This window comes from Ptiloglossa arizonensis, chromosome 2 (genome assembly GCF_051014685.1).
Source record: "Ptiloglossa arizonensis isolate GNS036 chromosome 2, iyPtiAriz1_principal, whole genome shotgun sequence".
NCBI lineage: Eukaryota > Metazoa > Arthropoda > Insecta > Hymenoptera > Colletidae > Ptiloglossa > Ptiloglossa arizonensis.
The window spans coordinates 29,055,351-29,078,837 of NC_135049.1; the positions used below are offsets into that span (position 1 = coordinate 29,055,351).

A 23,487-nucleotide genomic window follows, 5' to 3' on the forward strand; every position below is an offset into this window, starting at 1 on the left:
TCTCTCGGAAAACGATTGACTAGAAATTTCGATATTGTTTTCTTTCGTTGAAACTTTTCCCTTTTTGGGAGGTTTGTTTCGCTAATCATCGAATATAAATTCATAAATATTTAAATTTGATATTTTACGCGATCGTAGTACATTCATCAAGAATAACGTTTACTGATTGTACGCGCCGTACACAAATGTAATTTTTGATGACAATTTCAACTAGTTGATAATTACTCGCGTTAATTTTAATGTCGTAATTACATAGAAAGAAAATATAAAAGACTGTATAGCAGAATTTTATATTTTCATCTTTCATATAATAATCATAAATGCAATAAAACGCTTCTATTTGTTTTCACAACAAAAGTTAATATACAATGTTTGCTACCTAAAACTTGTTTTCTAAAATATTAGTTTATTAAAACAAGAAACGATTTTCTGTAAAACATACAATTTATTTTCATAGAATTTCATTGCATAGTTTTTTTTTCAGTTCAATACAACAAAAAGGCACAAACATCAATTTACATTTATAATCAATCTACTCGCAATAATTAGCCTTACGTATGGATTTATTACATACTTAGACTTAAGTATTCGATTTTAGCGATAGTATCTATTTTTGAATTTTCCTCTTACTCTATCTTCAAGTATAATAATTTGCATAAAAATCGATTCGAGCTAAGTATCGAAAATATTTTCAATATCTAGTCAATATTTAATGAGCAGACATAGCGTTGAAGCCTAAGTTTCCTATTATTCACTTTTCGTGATAACGCAAACGTGTGTATACACATAAAATGGACACGAAACAACAAACAATTGCAACGCGCGCGCTATAAAATACTTTCACCGTTATTGTAAATGCGATAAAGGCAACAAGTGGAATTAACATCCAGATCGTCAAATGAGATCTTAAGTGCTTAATTACTATACCAATTTAGATTTGAATGTAGTCTTTGCACAGCTGCTTGAAAACTCTTACTGTTTGATAAGTTCGTTTAATGTAGACTGTGCGATGTTCCAACTGTTACATTCGTAACAATTTTTTCGTATTAACTGTGTTGTTTCGTTTCGTTCGTTTTTTTATCTTTTTAAATATAAACTTCGCAGCACGGAATATAAGGACTTTGTATAATTCCCATCGACAATTTCAAAATTAAAAAAGGAACCATTTTCCCAAATAAATAATCGATTGTGAAAATTATGATCATGTTCATATTATATTAATTTAAGCGATCGTCCTAATGTTAAAATAAGTATTCATATTAAAGGGTACGAGAAAAGAAATAAACGAGATTAAAAGTATCAGCTGAATTATATTCGATTTTCTATTTACAATTTAATTTTACTAATGCTCACCTATGGCGTGCCTTCTTAGATAATAAATCATGTACGTACGTGAATCGATAATAAGAATTGTCGTACATGCTATCACATAGAAACGTGAATGTATTTCAGTTGACTTAACTTTAAGGGGGGCTTCTCGTATAACAGCAGTGTAAACACATGACTTTTATATAATTTTTTTCTAGAAAACTATTAATAATATTGGCTTAGGCTTTTCAAGGTGTAAAAAGATATTCATAAAATACAAAAAAAAATTATTATCCTTAGTTCTTTTTATTGTGAGAGTAAATTAAATGCAATTTTTGTAATCCTTTCAGATGGTCTAATCATTGCTGGCGTGCCATATAGTATGTGTAAAAATCATCAGAATCTAAAAAATGAAAAATTTTCTTAAAGTTAAATACTTTACACTGGGATTATACCTATTTTCAAAAAAAAATATGGAAAATTGGACAAGTTGTGGGATATTGAAAAACAAATTAACATTTTTGGCAAATAAATGGAGTTTATATTAAAAAAAAGTATTATAAATACAAAGAGAAAACAGATTTGAGGTATAATCCCTAGAGAAATATGTACTAAATTGATTGAGCTTTGTCCAAAATTGATTAGTCAATTAGTTTTTAAGTTATCATGCACGCCAAGTTAAAAAATATGGTTTTAAGAAAAACGCGTTCAAAGGTATTAATGCTGTTTCAAGATACTTACAATTGTTTTTAAGTGCCATAAGTAAATAAATGCAGTTTAAAAGTTTAGTCTGCTATTACTAGACCATACAGCAAACCTTCCTCTTCCTCGAAATAGTTCTGCTGCTTTGTTTTTTCTTCTCTTTTCTTCTCACAATATTCAATGTTTCCATTATTTTAAGGACTGCATAAAATCCTTCATTAAATATTGCAGCAGCCAATTTACAATTTTGTGTAAATTCACCTAAACACCTTTCTAGCAGATCATCCATAGACAAATCCCCATAAATTGGCAAGAAATGATCTTGAACATGATTTAAAAAGGCATTTTGGTGCTCAAATTCATGAAGTTTTCCCATCATTTGCACCAGTTTTCAGCTCCTGATGGACAATACTGGTATTGTGGATTTTCATTAATTGAATATATGTGGTAGCAACTGACTAATACAGCTTTTTTCATCTCATTCACAGAATCCAGATGTCTTCTAATTGTAAGTCCATAGTATAACTTTGTTAGTTTTTCAAATTCGACTTAAAAATTTTAGAAATATATTTAGGAATTGTTACACTTTCAATTTATGGAAACAAAAAAAAAATTGATTTTTTGGACCTGTTTGACGAGAATCCCCCCTTAAGGCAAGAGTTCCTTTGTGTTTCACATAATTCATGCGTAATTTTGCTAGTTTTTCTCTGTAGCGCATTTGATCCCCAAGTTCCCTTTTCATAATGTCCGTGCCTACTAACAATAATTCTGCATTGCATACTTAAGAAAGTAATTTTTAACCTATTTTGTACCCTGAAATTGGTACACAATATATTTTGTTTGATATGAAGTTCTGCTTCAGAAAAAGACAACATTCTATCATCTACAATGTTATAATATTTTGTTAAAGATAAGCAATGTCGCTACATTTCTTTTTTGTTGTTGTTTATTTAACGCTTTTACAGAAACTTAGGCCTTTTTTTTCAACCAAATTTTACCAATTTTTCTTTTTTAAATATTCGATGGCATATCACTAACATACTTCGGAAAGACTAACAATTCTTTTGCTTTCTAGTAGGTTTTAATATTCACAACAATAAAAACAATAGACATTTATAACATCTAAACTTAGCCTGGAGTATCACTATCAATTGAACAAACATTTTATGTTGTTATTAATTATTGCTAAAATGTTATTTACATTTGCAAGCCACTTTGTATTTATTAAACAAATAATATGTAATATGCTATAGATAATAAAAAGATATTAAGTAATTAATATCCTTAATAATAATATCGTTGTACAACGACTTTTATTTCAAATTAAGTACTTTTTACTGATTACATTTTTTTAACATAAAGTTTGTACAGATTTACTTTTATTTTAACAAACAGAATTTTTAATTAGCAGGTAATATTCTGTTGCGAATGATCGATTTGTGTTCTTGTACCATCTAAATATAGATGAAAATAATGTTTGTATATAATAAATATTAATTTGAAACTATAGAGCAGATGCACATCAACCAAATTTTATCAACTTATTGAATAAATGAATCTTAGCTACATCTATACAAATTTGCGGGTATTTTAAATCGCTGATAATTTTAAAGGTACAATTCACCCATGATAATCATAAGCTGCCTAAATTTGAATAATTATATAATATATTTTTTGTAAAAATGTAATCACTTATTTCTAAAAGGAAAAAGGATATTATCTATTACTTTACAGTTATCGATGAAAATAATTACACATTAAATTACATTGTTAGGAGAATTTTTCCAAGTATAATATATTTAACTTTTAACATATTATAATGCTTTGCAAGTTTATCGTTTAATATGTTAAATTAAACAAATATTATAGCTCAAATAAAACAATAATTTTCTATGTTTGTTTTACATATCCTTATTTTCCTTTCATATTTTAGAGTACATATATACTGGACTTTAATGCGCAATTCATTTAGTTTAATATCAGTTCGTTATTGCTTATTTACATCTATACATGTACACAGATAAAATAAATTTTATTAGAGAGATTCTTGCAGCATATATAAAGAAGTAATATAATTCTATGTAAAATGTAGAATAAAATATGAATAGAAAACATTCTTTACTTTTTTTATGAAATAAAATTTATTATGTAAATACTTTTTGACTGCAATTTTTGTAAACTATACAAAATTTAAGATCAGAAATATTCTACATGATTATAATTGTACAACATAGGTAAATTTGAAGAAAGTCATACATTACATATGTATGCTTTTATAAAAACATGATAAATAAATTATAGTAATAACATTCCAAATATTAAAAATCAAAAAAAATCAATTCTTTGCACAAATTTTGAAGGTACACCCATAAGAAGTAACTGATGTCGTGACTTACGACATAAGTGTGGAAAATAATGAATTAATGCTTGCCAACATATTTCTGATAATTTAGGGATCCTTAACCAAACAGAATAAACTGCATCTGTCCTTACAACCTGTAACAGAATGTTTTTAAATAATATAAAAAAAATATTTATTAAAGTACAAAGTAATAAAATATGGTAAAAGTTTTAATAACCTTATTATTTTTATTAATTGTACCACCAAATGTATACATGAGTCCTTCTGGAGTAAGAGCAGCTGAATGAAAATATAGAGGACGTGGTATTTTACATTTTCTTAAACACGTCCATTGTAGATTATTCAAATCTAGTCTCCAAACATCAGAAAAGATTTTTGATCTCAATAAACCTTGTTCTCCATTATATCCTCCAGATATTATTACAGATATAACGCCTGTATTTTGATCTGTGTATTGCACACAACCATGACAACGTCTAGGTTCTGGTACTGTATTATCTTCATTGTCACCACTTGTAGTTAACATTACCCACTTTTTCATTTCTAAGTCAAAGGCATGAATTTGCTGAACATAAATTTAAGATAATAAATAATTTATTTCTATAGTGAGTATAAAAGAATTTTTTATCAGAATGTATTGCTTTATATACCAAGAAACCAAATGATTCTGAACCTGTTCCTCCTCCCAGAACATAAATAAGTCTTCCGTCAAATGCTAATTCATGCCTATATCGTCCTGAAGGTTCATTCTGATCAATTCCAGAACATATGTAAACTTTTTCCCAAATACCAGTTCGAAGATCAAATCTATGAATATCACATGTATATGCAAAACCTGAAGTACCACCAACAGTATACAAGTAACATCCATGATATATTATAGCTTGTCCATAGTGAGGATCAGGCAGATCACCCTTTGCTGGTACTATATCCATCTTACCATTGTTAAGATTGCATAAATAAAGACGATTACTACAGCTCTCTCCAAATGGTACACCAGTCCCACCATAAACCATTAGGGTATTACCCCTTAAAATCACTGCATTAGATGCTAATTCATTAGGCATATTATCTTGGCCTGGTAAACGCTGCCACTGTTGAGTAACAAGATTGAATTTCCATATTTCTTTAAAAAGTGGTTTACTAGAAATCCATGCCTGATCATTTTCCATATCAGAATCATCGTCAAAAAAAAAGTCAGGATTAAATCCACCATAAGAATATAAATATTTATGATCACAAACTATTCTATGCCCACTCCTGGCTTTTGGATATTCTATACTGTTTCTTTTGTGTTTTGTAAACACAAATGGTTTGAATTTATACATTTTGTCAATTAATTGATCTATTGTAATGTAAGGTTCTATAATAGCGGCTGTTTGACGGCAGGGTTTTACCATAAAATAAAAAAAAGCGGTTGTTCAGAAATCAGCTACATATACGTGCATATTGCTTACCACACTGCAAGCAGTTTATGTGTTAGTATTCAGATTAACAGGTTAAAACAAATATTGTGTTGCTTCGATTAAATATATTGGCACATGTTTTGATGCGTATTTTTAAAGAATTTTTAACCCAGACATCCGTAGTACATCTGGTGACCTTTATGCACATCAACAAACATGGTGTAATGCAATGAAATGTCTTTCCGTTGTTTTCCTCAATATTTGTTTATACAACGTATATGAACTACTTTATTTTAATCAAATCATTCATTTTAAAGCAATCACTGTTTTCAATGGTGCACATACAGCTGTAAATTCACTGTACATTTACAATTACAAACTTGCTACTTTACGCCTATGCAGTAATACAGCTGCGACTGCGTCACAGTGATCATGTGACAAATTACATATAATTGTATTCACAGATATCTTATTGTTCCACTATTTCAACCTAGTTTAAGATATAAAATGTCATACAAATTTTAATTGCGCATTGCGTACATTTTATACATTCATAATAAGAATTATGTATTAAAATATTAAGTAAATAGATATTAAATTCCTTTTGCATACTTGATGACACGGTTTTTGACCGTGTGAGGGGAAAGTCACAAGTCCCGCTATCCCTTCTTCTTTGTGGAACATTCTACTATCGTGCGGATAAAACTAAACCGCATTACATAGTCTTAAAACTAATTTTATAGTACAGTCAGCGCCCTCGGCAGCAAAACACCCAAGTTTTTAGCAAAATAGTTCCTATTTTCGTCGTTACATGGCAGCTCTAATTTCTGACTATCGACATTGTAGATAAATGTCAATAAGAAACTTTGTTTATATTCTGCGTTTTTTGGATAAATGTAAGAACAATTTTTGTTGTATTTACTACTTCGATTATTATTTTCATTACATCAATTCAAAAACCTTTAGTTATGCAAAATTACGCACAAATATATTCTTTTTTAGGATAAAGTTCGTTTTACAGATTACAGACTGTTAACATATTTTTAAAGGATTAAAAGCAGTTATTATCATATACAATGGTAGTCAGGCAATACAATGAAGAATTAAAGTATTTAGAAAAGATGAATGAGACATGTTGGAGGATAAAGAAAGGTTTCCAACCTAATATGAGGGTATGTTTCTTGTAATATTGTGCATGTGCTTCCTACTCCCTTTGATCAAATCTAATAATTGCTGTGAATTTTTTAAAATACATTAAATACTTTTTTGTAGGTTGAAGGTGTATTTTATGTAAACAATGCACTAGAAAGGTTAATGTTTGAGGAGCTACGTAATTCATGCAGACCTGGTGCAATAGGAGGTTTCCTTCCAGGAATGAAACAAATTGCCAATGTGGCTTCTCTTCCTGGAATTGTATGGAGATCTGTTGGATTACCTGACGTCCATTCTGGATATGGTTTTGCCATTGGTAATATGGCAGCATTTGATATGAATGATCCAACGTCTATTGTATCTCCTGGTGGAGTAGGGTTTGATATAAATTGTGGTGTTCGTTTGTTGAGAACTAATTTATTTGAAGAGGATGTTTTACCTGTAAAAGTATTTATTTTACATTATATTTTATACTTTAGTGAAACTATATTATGGGATCAAATATAATTGAATGAAATTAATAGGAGCAACTTGCACAAAGCATGTTCGATCATATTCCTGTTGGTGTTGGTTCAAAAGGAATTATACCAATGAATGCACGGGATTTAGAAGAAGCTCTGGAAATGGGCATGGATTGGTCCCTTAGAGAAGGTACATGCTCAGATATTTATTAATATTAATTGATTTATTAACAAAACTTACTTTTAAATTGTATATAGGCTATATTTGGGCAGAGGATAAAGAACATTGTGAGGAATATGGTAGGATGCTTAATGCAGATTCCTCAAAGGTATCAATGAGAGCTAAAAAGCGTGGACTTCCACAGGTAGGAAGCTATGAATTTATTTTTTCTATATACATATCCAAACATTTTTAAATTACAAGAAATTGTTTTTCAGCTAGGAACTTTAGGAGCAGGAAATCATTATGCTGAAATTCAAGTAGTAGATGAAATTTATGACAAATGGGCTGCATGTAAAATGGGTATAGAAGAGAAAGGTCAAATTTGTGTGATGATTCATTCTGGTAGCAGAGGATTTGGTCATCAAGTTGCAACTGGTAATAAACGTGTCTAGCGAAAAAAGTTATTTTCAGGAAAGATAATTTAATTGATATACATTATTTTTGTATTGCAGATGCACTTGTCCAAATGGAAAAAGCTATGAAACGAGATAATATTGAAACCAATGATAGACAGTTAGCTTGTGCTCATATTAAATCTCAAGAAGGTCAAGATTATTTAAAAGCAATGGCAGCAGCTGCCAATTTTGCATGGGTCAATAGAAGTTCTATGACATTTCTTAGCCGTCAGGCTTTTGCAAAACAGTTTAAATTATCTCCCGATGATTTAGATATGCATGTTATATATGATGTTTCTCACAATATTGCAAAGATAGAGGAACACATAGTTCAGGGTAAACAGAAAACACTTTTAGTGCACAGGAAGGTGAGTTGAAAAAGTACAATTTAATTAACTACATTTAAATGCTCATAAAAAATTCTCATTTATATTTGCAGGGATCCACAAGAGCATTTCCCCCTCATCATCCTTTAATTCCGGTAGACTATCAGTTAACAGGCCAACCAGTTCTGATTGGTGGTACCATGGGCACATGTAGTTACGTCCTTACTGGAACTGAACAGGGTATGAGAGAAACGTTCGGATCAACATGTCATGGTGCAGTAAGTACTTGAAAGTGTATTTGTAAAAGTATATTATGTTCTAAACACTAATTATAAGTTGTATATAGGGTCGAGCTTTGTCTAGAGCTAAATCGCGTAGAAACTTGGATTATATGAACGTGCTAGAAAAGTTAGAACAACAAGGAATATCTATCAGGGTCGCTTCACCAAAGTTGGTAATGGAGGAAGCACCAGAGTCTTACAAAAATGTGACGGACGTTGTAAATACATGCCACGCAGCAGGCATTTCTCGAAAGTGTATAAAGTTAAGGCCAATTGCAGTTATTAAAGGATAATTGTTCAATTATATTTAAAAAAATTTTCAGATTGTTAATCACAATTTAATTACTGCTTTAAATGCCATTAGAATAATGTTATAGCACTGTAATCATGACCGTCGCATATTTACTACTAATTTGCATGATCTGAAGTATTTAAATATTAAGTATCTTTTATCATTTGTAAATTATGTAAATGTAGAGAAGTATGTGTAATAAATTTATAATAAAAATGTATACAAAAATATGTTCAAACAATATGTTTCTTACGCATATATTTCGTTTAACTTTTTTTTTAAGGAATTGCTGGGATGCATGGTGCAGTACATGATTGAACAACATTTTAAAAATATTACATTAGCGTTTTATTAGAGAAAATGTACAGTTACCTACTTTCGAAGTAAGAAAGCTATATTAGACTAATTCAATTGACTTTACACGGGAATTAAATTCGCAGTGTTACGCTCAACGAATCTTCCAATGACTAAATAGAGGGAATAGTACAGAAAAAATGTACGTCGGAAAAATTTTCGGGTGTAGATAATGGAAGCAACCATCACCATAAATAGTACATATATCTCTATATATATCGTGATTCAAGGTACTCATATATATAACAGTGAACATATGACGCGGTCGTTGTGAACCCTTGGAAGAAAAGTATGGAGGGCTAGTCACTGGAAGAGTCGTTTATAGAAATACAAGACCGACCAACAAGGGGATATGGCCTGAAATGTATTCCAATGACAATTATAAAATTACGTTATAAAATAATAATTATCCTACAAAACTTATGATAGGTGATAATCAGGAGAAGGTTCAGCTACAGACTCAGTAGTGAACAGTGGATTTGGGAATTCTGGTGGATGTGGCAGTGGTCCAGCAGTCTTTGGCTGGCGACGGTACGCCATTAGCCAGCATGATACAGCAATAGCTACAGCGACTAGTGCTAGGAGTGCTGTAATTACTAATGCTATTACAAAACCGACCATAGAAACACATATATCCTCCACTCTCTGTGCCGAAGCAACTGGAACAATAAATATCTCATATTAGGAGAATATGCCGATTAAGTTTGGCTAAAGAATTTAAGAACATGTTGACTTACTTTCGGCTGGATCCGCTGTAAGCCTCTCTTCTCTTCTCTCCAGAGTGAATATCAGATTCGACTGTATTGTTATTTCTTCTCGAAGTTGTCCTTCAAAGTTATCCGCGACGCTCAAAGACGTGTCATTAATTTCGGAATCAACATCTCGTCGGCGACGACCAAATGCGTTGTACCCTCGGCAATTGACCTAAAATAGTGGTCAAAAATTACCATTATTACCTGATAAACATCTAACAAGTCACTCCAATGTTGCATAGAAATACTCACGGGTTGACAGCGTCCAAAGCAAACGCGTATATTGCACTGGAATCGAATATTGTCGCTGCTTGGGAACTTGAACGCGTTGAAACTGGCCATTAGCGCTTGCGTTTCAGGATTCTGTTCCCATTCTCCAAATATCGTTGGATCTGTCGCACATCCATTTTCATCTGTCACGATGTATTCATTCTCCAGATTGTCCTCCATCGTCTTGGCAACGCAGTTTCGAGCAAATCCACCGTAAATACCTGAAATACGAAAGTTATGATTTGGCTCCTGCAAGTAGAATTGATCGGTAATAGTTTAACAATTCTATACTCACTGGAAGGCTGAACTTCAACTTGTAACATCAGATTGTCTCCAATTTCGGCAGAGTTGATTTCGTTTCCGTTTTGAGTGACAATTTTCATCAAGCAGACTGGTGGTGGACCGGTGTTGGCAATAGTTCCGGCAGTGGTTAGCATAGAAACATTGAAGCCAAGAGTAACATTCTGTTCTCCAGTTTGATATATGCATTTGATGTGATAGGCCTGTGCCTTATATGTCATCAATTTTGGGTGTTTTTGTATGACCAATACGAAACTGGCTTGTCCCTAAAAGCATTGGAAGAGGATGAGATTGAATTATATAAATACCAGCATGTTCTAAATACAAATTTAAAATATAGGTGCAAATGAATCTACATCGACTGTTGGTAACATCATTAGCAGGAGAATCAAGTGAATTCAAGTTTTTCTTCAAAAGGAAACTTACGTTTACATGTATTAATCCGCAATTTCCAAATGCCACCTTAAATATTTCAGTCTTGTGCATGGTTTCTGAAGAAATGGAAACAACTCGTCTACACTGTTCATCTTTGCTACGACCTTTGACATATAAGACACCATCGAATTCATCATCGAGAAGGTGTATTAGAACTTGTACTCCATCTGACAAACAGCTGACAATTATATCTGGCCTGGGGAAGTCAGTACGTCCTCGGTTTCCGTTATCTATGGAACAAGAATCTCATTAATTACCAGAATACTTATGAAATAAAAGTTTTCTACAAAGAAACATGTTCTTACAACACTGAGTGTAAGCATTTCCACTGTAACCGCTAATGCAAGTGCATATAGCTTGATGCCGAGTGGTATTGCATAATGCGTTCATGCCACACAGTTGGGACAAACAGGGATCTTCGCAGGTTTGGCTGGTCATGTCGCAGTATCTGTTATCGGCGCAGTCGTCATCGCGTCTGCATTCGATTATGTCAACTGGAAGATGTGCGTTTTATTTAAAAAACAGTTCGTGTAGGAATGAGATGTACGAAGATAGATTGTTCAACATTTGTCGTACCCAATTTACAATATCCATTGGCATCTAATCTGTACCCATGCTCCGTCGGACATACACAGCGACCGTACTGGTCGATAATCATACCATTCTCTAAAGCGCATACGCAATATCCTTCTTCGTTGATAATCATTCCAGCCTGTTTGCGGCAAGGTATACAAATGTCGTTCTCATCCTTTGCTGAACCAGGTAGACAGACGCAATTACTATTCTCGTCACGAACTTGACCTTTCTCCACTGGGCAAACATCGGCTGTAAAATGAGGAGATATGTTTAGGAAAACTGCAACAATATCTATGCGTTTGAAAGCCGGCGGATTGATAAAATTACTTTTTTCACAGCGAACGACTGCATTTCCTCTGTAACCAGGGATACACTCGCAGATCATGGTCCTCACAGGGCTTGTGTCTAAAACTTTACAGTCTGCGTTCACTCCACAAGGCTCGATCTTCACGCAAGGATTGATGCACTCGCCGTTGAAGCAGGCGGTCTGGGATGGACACTCGTTGTCTGCTTTGCATTTTTCTGTAACTGAAAATAAGAAACACGTAGATTAGCCGAGCAATCCATAATCCTAAGGCAAGCAGAGATCCGTTAATGTAAATTCGTTCATACGTTTGGTACATCCTGTGTTAACATCGCCAATATAACCAGGAGGACAAGCACACTCGACCACATGATTGTAAACGTTACAGTCTAAGTTTCCAGTACAAGGATTCACCGCGCATGGATTCTCGCAGCGACTGTTGATGCAAGCCTTATTCGTCGGACAATCTGTGTTAGTTCTACAGCCCAGAAGAGTGCAGCCGACCCTAGGGTTTCCTCCTAGTCCAGGTGGACATTCGCAGATGGCTTTATGGTTAATACCATGGCATTCTGCATTCTTGCCACAAGTGGATGGAGATGTTGAGCACACTGGAACACAGCTATGTTGCACACATGCGTGTGATCCACTGCAATCGCCATCGGTGCGACATCCAACGACTGAAAAGTCAAATTTAGATAGAATTAAAGGTCCTAAGCTTTCGTAGTCTTGGTTATTACAATTTCTAGAACAATATTTAAATATGCTCAGACTATAATTTGGCGAAGAAATGGAGAGAAGGTACACGACTCTTACCCTTGGTACAAGCCACATCGGGATTTCCATCGTAACCCAGATCGCAAGAGCAAATTGGCTTATGATCGGCAACAGTGCACTCTGAGTTAGGTCCGCAGGCACAAGGATCCTTGCACACGGCATTCACGCAAGATTTCTCCGATGGACAATCGCTATCTCTGGTACATTCGATGTCTAGGATTGGTTTGGTGGCCCGGCACGTGCCGCTTCCGCTGCTTACATAGCCACTTGGACATACGCAGACCATGGTACGAACGGGATAAGTTGGAAGTACCCTGCATTTGGATGGTTCGTTGCATGGTTCAACAACTGTACAAGGGTTCTGACACTTGTTGCTGAAGCAGGCTAACGAATCGGGGCAGTCGCTGTCCTCTTTGCACTCAGGTCTGTCCTCCGGTTTACAATTCACGTAAGGGTTGCCTGTGTGATGAGCTGGGCAACGACAAATAGGAAGATGGTTGAAGACCCTGCACTCACCGAGCGGCGAGCAAGGATTGCTGTGGACACACGGGTCCACGCACTGTAGGTTAATGCACGAGTGATCGCCTGGACAGTCTCCGTTGCTGTAACAACCGATTACTTTGCAACGGTCCAATGCGTTCCCGTGATAGCCCTTGCGACACCGACAGTCGGCCTTATGGTTATTCGGGAAGCATTCGGCGTTCACGCCACAGTTGTGAGATACCAGACAAGGATTCACGCAGTTGTTGTTTACGCAGCTTTTGTCTAGAGCGCATTCACTGTCCCGTCTGCACTCTACGGAGTGGCAGACAATGTCTGGATTTCCTTGATGGCCTTCCTCGCACGAACAGATTGGTTTGTGGTTTTTCACGTGGCAGATGGCGTTGGTGCCGCAGTTGCAGGGATTTCTGCACTGTCTATTGATGCAGGCGTCGCGATCGCTGCACTCGTCATTCGTAGTGCAGGTGCCGATGGTTGTTATTTGAACTGGAAATAAACGGACGATCGTTAACAAAAGATTGGACGCGTCGATACTGGTCTATTCTACGCTATTACAGAGATAGTTGCAACCTGGACCGTTATCATATATGAGAATCGTTCTTACTCGGTCTGCAGACGTCGTCGATATCGGTAGTCCAGCCTTCCGGACAGGTGCACGTCATCGTTCTGACGGGAACAGTGTCGAGAACGTTGCACCGAGCGTTCTCTGGACATGGTTTGATCACCGGGCATGGATCGATGCACTTGTTCTTGATACATACAAGCTTGTCGGCGCAGTCGATGTCGATTCTGCACTCCGATTCGTCGAGAGACAACGACGAATCCTCGCAATATGAGTACGGGTTTCCGACCGGGAGATTCTCCGGGCAGCGACAAGTGGCTACGTGATCCTGGACATAACAGATGGCGTTCTGCGCGCACGGAGAGTCCCCTGTGCAAGGATTCACGCAGCGTCCGCTATCGCAGGCTAAATTTCGAGGACAGTCGTGGTCAGCGCTGCATTCAGCTCTTTCGCAATGGACCTCTGGATTGCCCAGGTAGCCGGGGCCACAACGACACACGGCGCGATGGTTCTGGCCGTAACATTCTCCGTTGATAGCGCATTTGTTTTCCAGGATGCAGGGATTCACGCACTGACCGTTGTAACAAGCAGCTGCGTTGTTACACTCGCTGTCCGACTCGCAGTCCACTGTGACAAGAGATAAGGTAATATATTAATTTACAGCTGCACGAGCCGCTTAAATATCAGAGTTAGCAAACTACAGTCCTCTCGAAAGGACACGCGACTCACGTTTGAAGCAACCGAGTTGAGGGTTCCCGGAGTAGCCGGGCGGGCATACGCAAGATGGATAATGATCCGCAACGTTACACTTCGCGTTCGGACCACAATTGCAAGGGTTGATGCACAAGCTGTTGACACATGCAGCGTTACCTGCACAATCGCTGTTCGAACGACACTCGGCCACGATACCCGCTACGGAAGAAAAACGTCGATTACATCCAATCTTTCGTAATACTCGTCGATCACGTTCGATCTTTGTAACACTTACGCGGGATACAGTTGATTCTCGCATCACCTTCGTAATTGGTGGGACACCTGCAGACTGGAACGTGATCGTTCACGTGGCAAAGCGCGTTCCTTCCGCAAGAATCAGCGACGACGCATGGATTCACACAGAATGAATTTATGCATTGTTTATCGTTGGCGCATTCGCTGTTAGCGTAGCACTCTGGCCGTACTGGTGATACTATTATAACGGGACCTGAAAAGTAAATGTGTGTATCTTAGTTTAAGTTATCTTAGTTTAACTTAAGTTATTATATATAAAATAGTCTCTCGAGCAGTAATCCTCAGCAGTCAATTGATCTTATTTAAGCGATGGTGATTATAAACCGTATCTTGAAATAATTTAATGTTCGAATTAGTGTCAATTGAAACGCACTTCTGACGCACTCCAGGTAAGCGTTGCCGGTGAAATCGGGTGCACACTGACAGATCCCTGTATGAGACGCGGACTTGCATTGAGCGTTCAGACCACACTGAGTGGTAAGACAAGCCTCGATGCAACTTCCTCCGACGCACTTCTCCGAATTACTGCAGTCTTCGTCCTGATGACACTGGACATCCACGAACACTGTAACATATAATTCATATTGTAATTATGCTCGACGTTTGCGACGTTGCGTCCGATAAACGGCTCTAGACCGTTGACTGACTTAATGGTCATTTTAGCGAAGATTATCACCAGATGAATACTTACCGATTTTCTTGCATTGCCCGTTGAGGTCGGTGATGGTGTTGGGAGGGCAGCTGCAGATCATCGTACGGAGCGGTACCGTGTTCAACACTTTGCACTCTTGATCGCCGGTGCACATATTCGAGGATAGGCAAGGATCTTGACACTTCGCGTTGATGCAGGCCAGGAACGATGGACACTCGCTGTCCTCTCTGCATCCCGTTTCGATGGAGACACCTGAGGAGAATAGAACACGTAAGTTAACACCGCCATCATCCAGATCCCTAAATATCGCAACACGGAACGCGGAACGAAGGGACTACCGGTGCATTCGATGTATGGGTTTCCAGATGTTCCCGATGGGCAGATGCACCTCGGTTGATGGTCCTTGGCGATGCACTTGGCGGTGTCCGCGCAGACGTCGTCGTCGCAAACTGGTCGACAGACTCTGTTCAGTCTGTCGCAGGCCTCGTGGTCGGCGCAGTCCTCGTTGTAGTGGCACACCGCCGCGATACAGGCTATTCGTGGGTCACCCTGGGTACCACGAGGACAAACGCATTGAGCTCTGTGCGAGACAGCGATGCACTCTGCGCTGCGACCGCACGCAATACCGTCGACGAGACACGGAGTGACGCAGTTATCGTTTCGACACGTTTTGTCGTAGGGGCAGTCGTTGTCCGATTTGCATTCGGCTAAAGAACAATATTTTTTTTTATTATTATCGCCGGTCTGTGTTGTAGCTAATTTTACTGAAACGAAACTTACGTTTAAAGCATTGCAGTTGAGGGTCACCAGCGAAGTTCTGCTGACAGTGACACGTTGGATAATGGTTGACCGTGACACACTCTGCGTTCAGTCCGCATTGCGAGCCTAGACATGGATTCTGGCACAGTTGATTGATGCAGGCTGCATCGATCGAACAGTCCGAATTTGATGTACAATCTGGGAATCCGTCGGTATCTGCGCGAAAAGATTACATTCACATCGAGCACTTTGTCTTTTTGACCATCGTTTTGCAAGTGTTTAGGACAGTACCTCTGTAGCAGTTCATGAATGGATCGCCAGAAAGTCCTGTAGAGCAGTGACATTGACGACGATGATTTTCGACCGCACACTCCGCGTTAGATGCACACGGATTGATCGTGCAGGGATTGATGCACCGTTGGTTCAGGCAGGCCATGTTTGAAGTACACTCGGAGTCTGTCTTGCAGATGGCGTCGAGTTGTTTGTCCACTGGAAAAGTGAGAACGTTGAAACGATGGTGCAGAGTGGCTGAGACCAACACCAGGATCTCAATCGATTTTTACCTGGAATGCAAGCGACCGTTGCGTCGCCGGCGAAATTCGGCAAGCATTCGCAAATCATTGTTCTCATCGGTAGGGTGTCCACGACAGAGCATTTTGCACCGGCGATGCAAGGTTTCGTTTCGATGCACGGATCTTTGCAGACTCCGCTGAAGCAGCCCAATTTGCTAGGACAGTCGCCATCCACTTGGCACTCCGGTTGCGGTTCGATGGGTTCTGAAAGGAGACAAGGGTAGCATAAGCTTCGGAACTTAACTCGTGGTTTACGGAAAAATGTCATCGAACATCGTCTACGATTAATAGCCACTTACCCATCAGACACGACGTGTACGGATCACCCGTGTAACCCGGCGGACAACGGCAATTAGGCCGATGATTAATGACGGAGCATTGAGCGGATAGTGGACAATTGCAGGGGTTCACGCATCTCTGGTTGTGACACGCCAAGGAAGAAGGACAGTCGTTGTCGTTGGTACATTCTGGTCTTTCGCATATATGATACGGATTGCCTTGGTATCCATCGGGACAGTAACATCGTGGTCTGTGGTAACCGTCAGATGTACAGAGCGCGTTGACACCGCATTGAGTCACCAAGCAGGCGTCCATGCACTCGTTGTTGACGCAAGATTGGGTCAACGGGCACTCGCTGTCCCCGCGACATCCAACTGTAAAAGAGGGCATTCTTACATCGACGGTCGATTTTGAAATAACGAGCAAGGTCCTTTCGAACACGGAGACGGTGATTCCGTTTCCAGGTTATTTGGAAAACCTACTCTTGGTGCAGTATCGTTGAGGATTGCCGGTGAAACCTTCGTCGCAAACACAGACTGCACGGTGTAGCAGCACGTGGCAGCGACTGTTGTAGCCGCAGGAGTCAAGACTGCAAGGATCCACGCACTTCTGATTGTAGCAGGTCTTGTCGTTCGGACACTCGGTGTTCTGGGTGCACTCTGACACGGGCACTGTACAGATGGAAAACAGAAACGTTGATCAATGGTCAGGAATAATTAACATTCGCAAGATCGTTAACCCTTTCGCTACGGAGCGCTTGTGACAAAATGTGATAAATGTGAACGGAACACATTACCGAGTAGTCGACACCGACTACTTTTTTTTTGATGCCTCATTCGAGGAATTTTTAATGCCAGATACTCGATTAACAAAAGTATCCCATGTAAAGTATGAAATAAAAGTATATATTGTACTAACGTATATATACGTTCTTCGTACCTCGGCGACCACTATTTCAGAGCGTATATATACGCTCTTCCTATATATGAATGGTCATTCTTCGAGGCCATATATATACGCCCGCCGAAGCGAAAGGGTTAATTTCAAGACAATCACCATCGGCTGGTGGAACGTTGCACTGTATCCTGGCGTTGCCAGTGAATCCTGCCGGACACGAGCACACAGGTTTGTGATTGACCGTCTGACAAAGAGAGTTGATGCCACAGGCGCCGATGCACGGGTCTCTACACTTCTGGGCAAAGCAGGCTTTGTCACGGGGACACTCGGAATTGATGACGCACTCCGGATAGATGCACACTGCGATGCCGTTCCTCACTTTGCACTCACCGTTGTAGGTGCACGGCGATGGACTGCAAGGATCGGTTTCTAAAGAAGAATCGATAGATTAGTAAACGGTATTTTAGCAAAAAAAAAAACCAAATTTTCTCCCGAGCATGGTAAATCACGCTTACCAAACTTCGTGTGGCATTCCACGAACGGATTGCCGATCAACGGGGACTGGCAGCTGCACAATGGGCTGTGATTGATCGCTTGACAAGTTGCCTTAATCCCACAGACGTTCTGCGTGCAGGGATTCACGCATCGATTGTTTATGCAGGCTTTGTCTCCCGAACAGTCGGAACTGATCACGCATTCCGGATGGCAGCCCGTGATGCTCGAAGGCACACCTTGCAGACCGGGTAGGCACTTGCAAATCGCCGTGTTGCCGATCTTCTCGCAGAGGGTGTTCGGACCGCAAGGAGATGGAGAGCAAGGGTCCCTTTCTTTCGGTTCTGAAAAATAAACAATGAAAGTAAAACATTGTTACAAAATTGTTTTAAGTACTGTGCTTTAAAATCTTTCAGAAGAGATCTAAAGAGTATAAATTTCACTTCGGTGCGTTTACCTTCAGCTCGACAAAGAGTGAACGCGTCACCGATGGTTGGTGGAGGGCAAGAACAGATGGGTATGTGATTCGACACGGTACAGATCGCTCCAACGCCGCACGTTCCGGGACAGGGATCCTGGCATTTGGTCCTGAGGCAGGCCTGAGACTTCGGGCAATCGGTGTTCACCAAACACTCCGGGATGCATCCCTCGTACGCGTTTCCTCTGTAACTGGGCAGGCACTCGCAGAACGCGGTGTCGTACCTCTCGCGACAGTAAGCGTTAACCCCGCAGGGCGAAGGGCTGCATGGCCTCGACGGTGTCGGTGGTACCGGAGTTACTACAATAAAGTTGCAACAACGATTAATTCATCGTCCGTGATGCATCGTCTCGGTAATTAGTTCATGAAACGGATGTTGTATACGTGATCGTGAAAAGTGTTAATTTACAACGAAATGGTAAATGAAACGTAGGCTGTACAAGAACGCACGAACGGAGATGTACGTGATTTTACACAAGTTTGTGAATAGACGATAAAGAACGGAGACGTGTATGAACAATGTTTTGTAACCGGGAGACTCGAAGGAAGATTCGTGGTAGGTCGGCAGAAACGATGCGAAAAGGTCGCAGCGTTGCCTCTAATCGACATGCAATCTTTTCTATACAATCTTTATATACAATATTTACAGCTAGAAGAGTCGATTAGAAACGGGCGGTATCTCGTTTTGTTCTCTCTCTTGAACGTGAAAAGTTCGCGCGGTTAAATGCTCGTCACACGGGATAATCCTTACTGGTTGTCGGGGAACAAACTGTGACCGGATCCCCGGTATATCCCTCGGGACAGACGCAACGGATGTAATGAAGAGCAACTTGGCACAGGGCGTTCGTGCCGCAAAGCCCTACGCAAGGGTCGCTACACTTCTGCTTAATGCACGCCTGGTTCCCGGGACATTCGCTGCTCACGAGACACTCGGGTCGACAGTTGGGAGGTGACCCTACGAACTCGGGCAAACAGCCGCAGGAAGGTTTACTGTTGGGCGACACGGTGCACTGGGAGTTCGGTCCACACGGCGAGGGATTGCACGGGTCCAGGCTGGGTTCCACGTCGTGGGTTTCTGTTCGTTCACAAAATGGTCAGGTTAAGAGGTATCTGAAATGGTGCAAAAAAAAAAAACAAACAAACAAACGGACTTCGTCGGGTTACTTACGCATGGGGAAACAGCTGACGAACGGGTCACCGGAGTACTGGACGGGACAGCTGCAAATAGGGTTGTGATTTCTTACGGTGCACAATGCACTCTGACCACACGAGTTCTCGCACGGGTTCCGACATCTCTCGTTCACGCAAGCTCTGCTTTGCTCGCAGTCGGTGTTCACGAGACACTCGGGTCTGCAACTGGGTGGGGCGCCGAAGTATCCGGGGAGGCAGGAACACGAGGCCTGTTCGCCGAATTCACGGCAAACACTGTTGGGTCCGCAGGGTGAGGGCTCGCAGGGTTTCACGCGTTCTAACGAGACATGGTGGAGTTGTTACAATGATCAGGGTGTTTCCAGGCGATTCTTTGCTACGAGACTCACTTTGAATCGGTCTACAGATCGTGAACGAGTCACCCTCGTGATTCTCGATGCAACTACAAGTGGGTATGTGATTGACCACCACGCATTCGGCATTTTGACCGCAGATACCGGTGCAAGGGTCCACGCATTTATTGTTGGAGCAGGCTTTGTCGCGGGTGCAGTCCGAATTCTGCACGCACTCTGGGTAACATCCTTCGTAGGGGTTACCGCGATACTCGCTCACGCAGCTACAGGCTCCGTTTTGGCACAGGGCGTTTGGTCCGCAGGGTGATGGGTTGCACGGATCTGAGGTCACCGGGGGTATGCCTGTGGTTCGTGGAAAGAGCAGAGTCAGTGATCGTGTAATTTCGTCGGTACGTTTGACTTCAAGGTGGCACGGTCGAAACACTCTAGGACGTTCTTACTTGCTGGCTTCGGCTGGCAACTGGTGAACGGATCTCCTGTAAAGTCACTGGGACAGGTGCAAGCTGGTGTGTGATTAATCACATTGCACAACGCGTTCGTTCCGCAGGAGCCTGGACACGGGTCCATGCACTTCTCACGAATGCAGGCTTTATTGCTGGTGCAGTCGGTGTTGATTAAACATTCGGGGCGACAGTTCGGGGCCGAACCGGCGTAATTCGGTAAGCAGGAACAGGACGGGATACCTCCGATGTCCTGGCATTGAGAGAACGGTCCGCAAGGCGATGGTACACACGGGTTCACAGGAATGGGTGGAATTATCGCTAAAATGGTCAATCTCCGGTTACAACACGGGAAACATTGGTCCAAGTGTAATGTTCGTGACTGGGGTCTACTCACTGGTGACGTCGAAGCATTTTACGAACGGATCTCCCGTTTGACTCGCGCTACAACTACATATGGGACTGTGGTGGAAGACTTCGCATCTCGCGTTCACGCCACAGACACCTGGACAAGGGTCCACGCATCTCTGACCCATGCAGGCCTGGTTGGTGGGACATTCCGTGCTAACGACACACTCTGGTCGACAGCTCGGCGGTGTTCCTCTAAATGTGGGCAAGCAGGAGCAACTGGCCTGACCATTGGTGTCCTGACAACGACTATTTGGTCCGCAGGGTGATGGAACGCAAGGGTTGACAATGCTCGGTTCGGCTATTTGAAATACATTGGATTTAGGTTCGGATTCACCTATAGATTCGGCGTATGTCGCGTATGGGAACAACTTACACGGCTCTTGAAGGACACCGCAGGATCGGAACGGATTGCCAGTGTAACCTGATCTACAACTGCAAGTAGGAATGTGATTGACGACCTGACACAAAGCATTGAATCCGCACGCTCCTGGACAGGGATCTTGACATTTGTTTCGTATACAGGCTCGGTTGAACGAACAATCGGAGTCTATGAGACACTCGGGTCGGCAGTTTTCGTATGGATTGCCGTAAAAGTCGGGCAAACAAGTGCAGATGGCTGAACCGTAAGACTCACGGCAAATGGCGTTCGCTCCGCATGGTGATGGTTGACATGGGTTGACTTTGCTCGGTATCTCTTGAACTACAGGTGAAGTTGTTGTCAGTTGCATCGAACACTACAGGATTATAGAGCCTCGATAGAGAGGAGGAAGATCTTACTTGGTTGTGGTGTGCATTGTACGAATGGATTCCCGGTGAAACCAATGGCGCAAGTGCACATCGGGGTATGACTAATGGTCCTGCATTCGGTGTTTCTGCCACACGAGCCGGGACAGGGGTCTTTGCACTTCTGATTGATGCAAGCCTGCTGCGCTGGACACTCAGTATTGCTCACGCATTCAGGTTTACAATTCGGCGGGATTCCGATAAATTCAGGCTGACAGGAACACGAGGGTGCGTTATTGATCACTTGACACATGGCGTTTGGACCGCAGGGTGAAGGCTGACAAGGGTTTACTGGGACGTCCGGTACTCTGCCTAAAATGGAAACGAGGTCTGAAGAAAATCCTTTCTTCAAAAGGAATGGTCGTTAATGGAAATGAATCTTACTGGGTGGTGCACATTGGACAAATGGATCTCCAATGTACTGGTCGAAACACCTGCACACAGGATTGTGATTGATAACGGTACACTGTGCGGAAAGTCCACAGGCACCGAGACAGGGGTCAATGCATTTCTGATTACTGCAAGCCCTGTTGCGTGAACAGTCGGTGCTAACGATACACTCGGGTCTACAGGAAGGTGGTGATCCCTTGAATCCGGTGACGCAGGTGCAAACTGCTTGACCGTTCGATGCGCGACAGTGACTGTTTGGACCGCACGGGGATGGGTTGCACGGGTCGACGATGTTCATGTCTGTATCGTGTAAGAAATTTTCAAATTAAGTTCTAAAAGGGGGACAAGAAAGATTAACACCGACGGGGACCGACCTTTCATAGGGGTACAGGATATGAATGCGTTGCCGGTCATGTTTCTTGGACAACTGCACATAGGCAAGTGGTTGACCACGTTGCACTCCGCGTTTGTGCCACACGTTCCTGCACATGGGTTCCTGCATTTGTGCTGTACGCATGCCTCGTTTCGGGAACAGTCGGTATTAATAACGCATTCGGGACGACAAATGGTGTAAGGGTCGCCTAAGTAACCGGGTATACAAGCGCAAGAACCGTCCGTGCACTGCGCGTTTGGTCCGCATGGTGATGGGTTGCACAGGTCTGTTGGGACTTCCATCACTGAAATACATGGATCAATGTACTGACATAGTTATGAATGGTCCAGCGTTGGAAGGATTATTGGCTTTGTTCTCTTACTGTCAGGTGGAGGAATGGGCGAGCAACTGGTGAACGGATCACCAGTGTACCCAGTAGAGCAGGTGCAGGCTGGCGTGTGGTTCACGACCGTGCAGCGTGCACCGATACCACAGGATCCTGGACAAGGGTCTCTACATTTCTCTCGAATGCAAGCCCTGTTAGCTGTGCAGTCCGAGTTCATGGAGCACTCTGGTCGACAGTTAGGAGGCACACCGATGTAGCTGTTCATACAGGTACAGACTGGTGTATCGCCTAGCGGTTTACACATTGCGTTTGGACCGCAAGGTGTCGGAACGCATGGATCTTTTGGATACTGATCTTCTTGTTGAATTA

The 23,487-nt window shown here is 40.9% G+C and overlaps 4 protein-coding genes across 8 annotated transcripts in view; 1 reads left to right on the forward strand and 3 right to left on the reverse strand.

Moving 5' to 3' along the window:
* Nucleotides 1-444: 444 nt before the first annotated feature.
* Nucleotides 445-2,401, reverse strand: LOC143143123 (uncharacterized). Its single transcript, XM_076304045.1, has 2 exons — nucleotides 2,050-2,401; nucleotides 445-1,711 (listed from the first exon to the last, which is right to left on the reverse strand). The coding sequence occupies exon 1, from the start codon at nucleotides 2,387-2,389 to the stop codon at nucleotides 2,108-2,110; it is 282 nt and encodes a 93-aa protein (XP_076160160.1). The 5' UTR covers nucleotides 2,390-2,401; the 3' UTR covers nucleotides 445-1,711; nucleotides 2,050-2,107.
* A 1,764-nt stretch (nucleotides 2,402-4,165) lies between these two features.
* Nucleotides 4,166-6,482, reverse strand: Slim (scruin like at the midline). Of its 4 annotated transcripts, none has more exons than XM_076304042.1 (4): nucleotides 5,313-6,482; nucleotides 5,023-5,207; nucleotides 4,590-4,937; nucleotides 4,166-4,506 (listed from the first exon to the last, which is right to left on the reverse strand). In XM_076304042.1, exons 1-4 carry the CDS (start codon nucleotides 5,770-5,772, stop codon nucleotides 4,336-4,338), a joined length of 1,164 nt encoding a protein of 387 aa, XP_076160157.1. In that variant the 5' UTR covers nucleotides 5,773-6,482; the 3' UTR covers nucleotides 4,166-4,335. The 4 variants fall into 4 exon arrangements, with proteins under 4 accessions (XP_076160157.1, XP_076160158.1, XP_076160156.1 ...); XM_076304043.1 differs by having other exon boundaries at nucleotides 5,023-5,466; nucleotides 6,391-6,481; XM_076304041.1 differs by having other exon boundaries at nucleotides 5,023-6,268; nucleotides 6,391-6,468.
* A 46-nt stretch (nucleotides 6,483-6,528) lies between these two features.
* Nucleotides 6,529-9,130, forward strand: Rtcb (RtcB RNA ligase). 2 transcript variants are annotated; one of them, XM_076304038.1, is made up of 9 exons: nucleotides 6,529-6,674; nucleotides 6,781-6,950; nucleotides 7,051-7,377; nucleotides 7,455-7,581; nucleotides 7,650-7,756; nucleotides 7,830-7,989; nucleotides 8,067-8,377; nucleotides 8,449-8,613; nucleotides 8,682-9,130. In XM_076304038.1, exons 2-9 carry the CDS (start codon nucleotides 6,855-6,857, stop codon nucleotides 8,907-8,909), a joined length of 1,521 nt encoding a protein of 506 aa, XP_076160153.1. In that variant the 5' UTR covers nucleotides 6,529-6,674; nucleotides 6,781-6,854; the 3' UTR covers nucleotides 8,910-9,130. The 2 variants fall into 2 exon arrangements, with proteins under 2 accessions (XP_076160153.1, XP_076160154.1); XM_076304039.1 differs by having other exon boundaries at nucleotides 6,641-6,674; nucleotides 6,800-6,950.
* A 109-nt stretch (nucleotides 9,131-9,239) lies between these two features.
* Nucleotides 9,240-23,487, reverse strand: part of Dpy (fibrillin-like protein dumpy) — a 135,823-nt gene continuing 121,575 nt past the window's right edge. The window contains 34 exon segments of the mRNA XM_076304764.1: nucleotides 9,240-9,921; nucleotides 10,000-10,186; nucleotides 10,267-10,505; nucleotides 10,580-10,850; nucleotides 11,011-11,249; nucleotides 11,325-11,513; nucleotides 11,596-11,844; nucleotides 11,923-12,123; nucleotides 12,208-12,576; nucleotides 12,713-13,660; nucleotides 13,779-14,363; nucleotides 14,466-14,648; nucleotides 14,725-14,937; nucleotides 15,118-15,309; nucleotides 15,436-15,648; nucleotides 15,735-16,103; nucleotides 16,177-16,371; nucleotides 16,447-16,644; nucleotides 16,719-16,931; nucleotides 17,027-17,380; nucleotides 17,489-17,677; nucleotides 18,063-18,332; nucleotides 18,419-18,739; nucleotides 18,853-19,173; nucleotides 19,625-19,948; nucleotides 20,042-20,341; nucleotides 20,412-20,717; nucleotides 20,816-21,136; nucleotides 21,213-21,524; nucleotides 21,600-21,926; nucleotides 22,004-22,321; nucleotides 22,394-22,699; nucleotides 22,774-23,076; nucleotides 23,155-23,487. Of these exon segments, the coding sequence (XP_076160879.1) occupies nucleotides 9,683-9,921; nucleotides 10,000-10,186; nucleotides 10,267-10,505; nucleotides 10,580-10,850; nucleotides 11,011-11,249; nucleotides 11,325-11,513; nucleotides 11,596-11,844; nucleotides 11,923-12,123; nucleotides 12,208-12,576; nucleotides 12,713-13,660; nucleotides 13,779-14,363; nucleotides 14,466-14,648; nucleotides 14,725-14,937; nucleotides 15,118-15,309; nucleotides 15,436-15,648; nucleotides 15,735-16,103; nucleotides 16,177-16,371; nucleotides 16,447-16,644; nucleotides 16,719-16,931; nucleotides 17,027-17,380; nucleotides 17,489-17,677; nucleotides 18,063-18,332; nucleotides 18,419-18,739; nucleotides 18,853-19,173; nucleotides 19,625-19,948; nucleotides 20,042-20,341; nucleotides 20,412-20,717; nucleotides 20,816-21,136; nucleotides 21,213-21,524; nucleotides 21,600-21,926; nucleotides 22,004-22,321; nucleotides 22,394-22,699; nucleotides 22,774-23,076; nucleotides 23,155-23,487 (10,097 nt within the window). The 3' untranslated portion in view covers nucleotides 9,240-9,682.

What these genes read in the sequence shown, in the direction of transcription:
- LOC143143123 (XM_076304045.1), bottom strand. Translation starts at nt 2,389, where the DNA reads ATGATGGGAAAACTTCATGAATTTGAGCACCAAAATGCCTTTTTAAAT.
- Rtcb (XM_076304038.1), top strand. Translation starts at nt 6,855, where the DNA reads ATGGTAGTCAGGCAATACAATGAAGAATTAAAGTATTTAGAAAAGATG. An exon ending in AGGATGTTTTACCTGTAAAA is followed by an intron (nt 7,378 to 7,454) that starts GTATTTATTTTA and finishes TGAAATTAATAG; the next exon opens with GAGCAACTTGCACAAAGCAT. An exon ending in GGATTGGTCCCTTAGAGAAG is followed by an intron (nt 7,582 to 7,649) that starts GTACATGCTCAG and finishes AATTGTATATAG; the next exon opens with GCTATATTTGGGCAGAGGAT.
- Slim (XM_076304040.1), bottom strand. Translation starts at nt 5,772, where the DNA reads ATGGTAAAACCCTGCCGTCAAACAGCCGCTATTATAGAACCTTACATT. An exon ending in CAGAATCATTTGGTTTCTTG is followed by an intron (nt 4,938 to 5,022) that starts GTATATAAAGCA and finishes ATTTATGTTCAG; the next exon opens with CAAATTCATGCCTTTGACTT. An exon ending in CAATTAATAAAAATAATAAG is followed by an intron (nt 4,507 to 4,589) that starts GTTATTAAAACT and finishes ATTCTGTTACAG; the next exon opens with GTTGTAAGGACAGATGCAGT.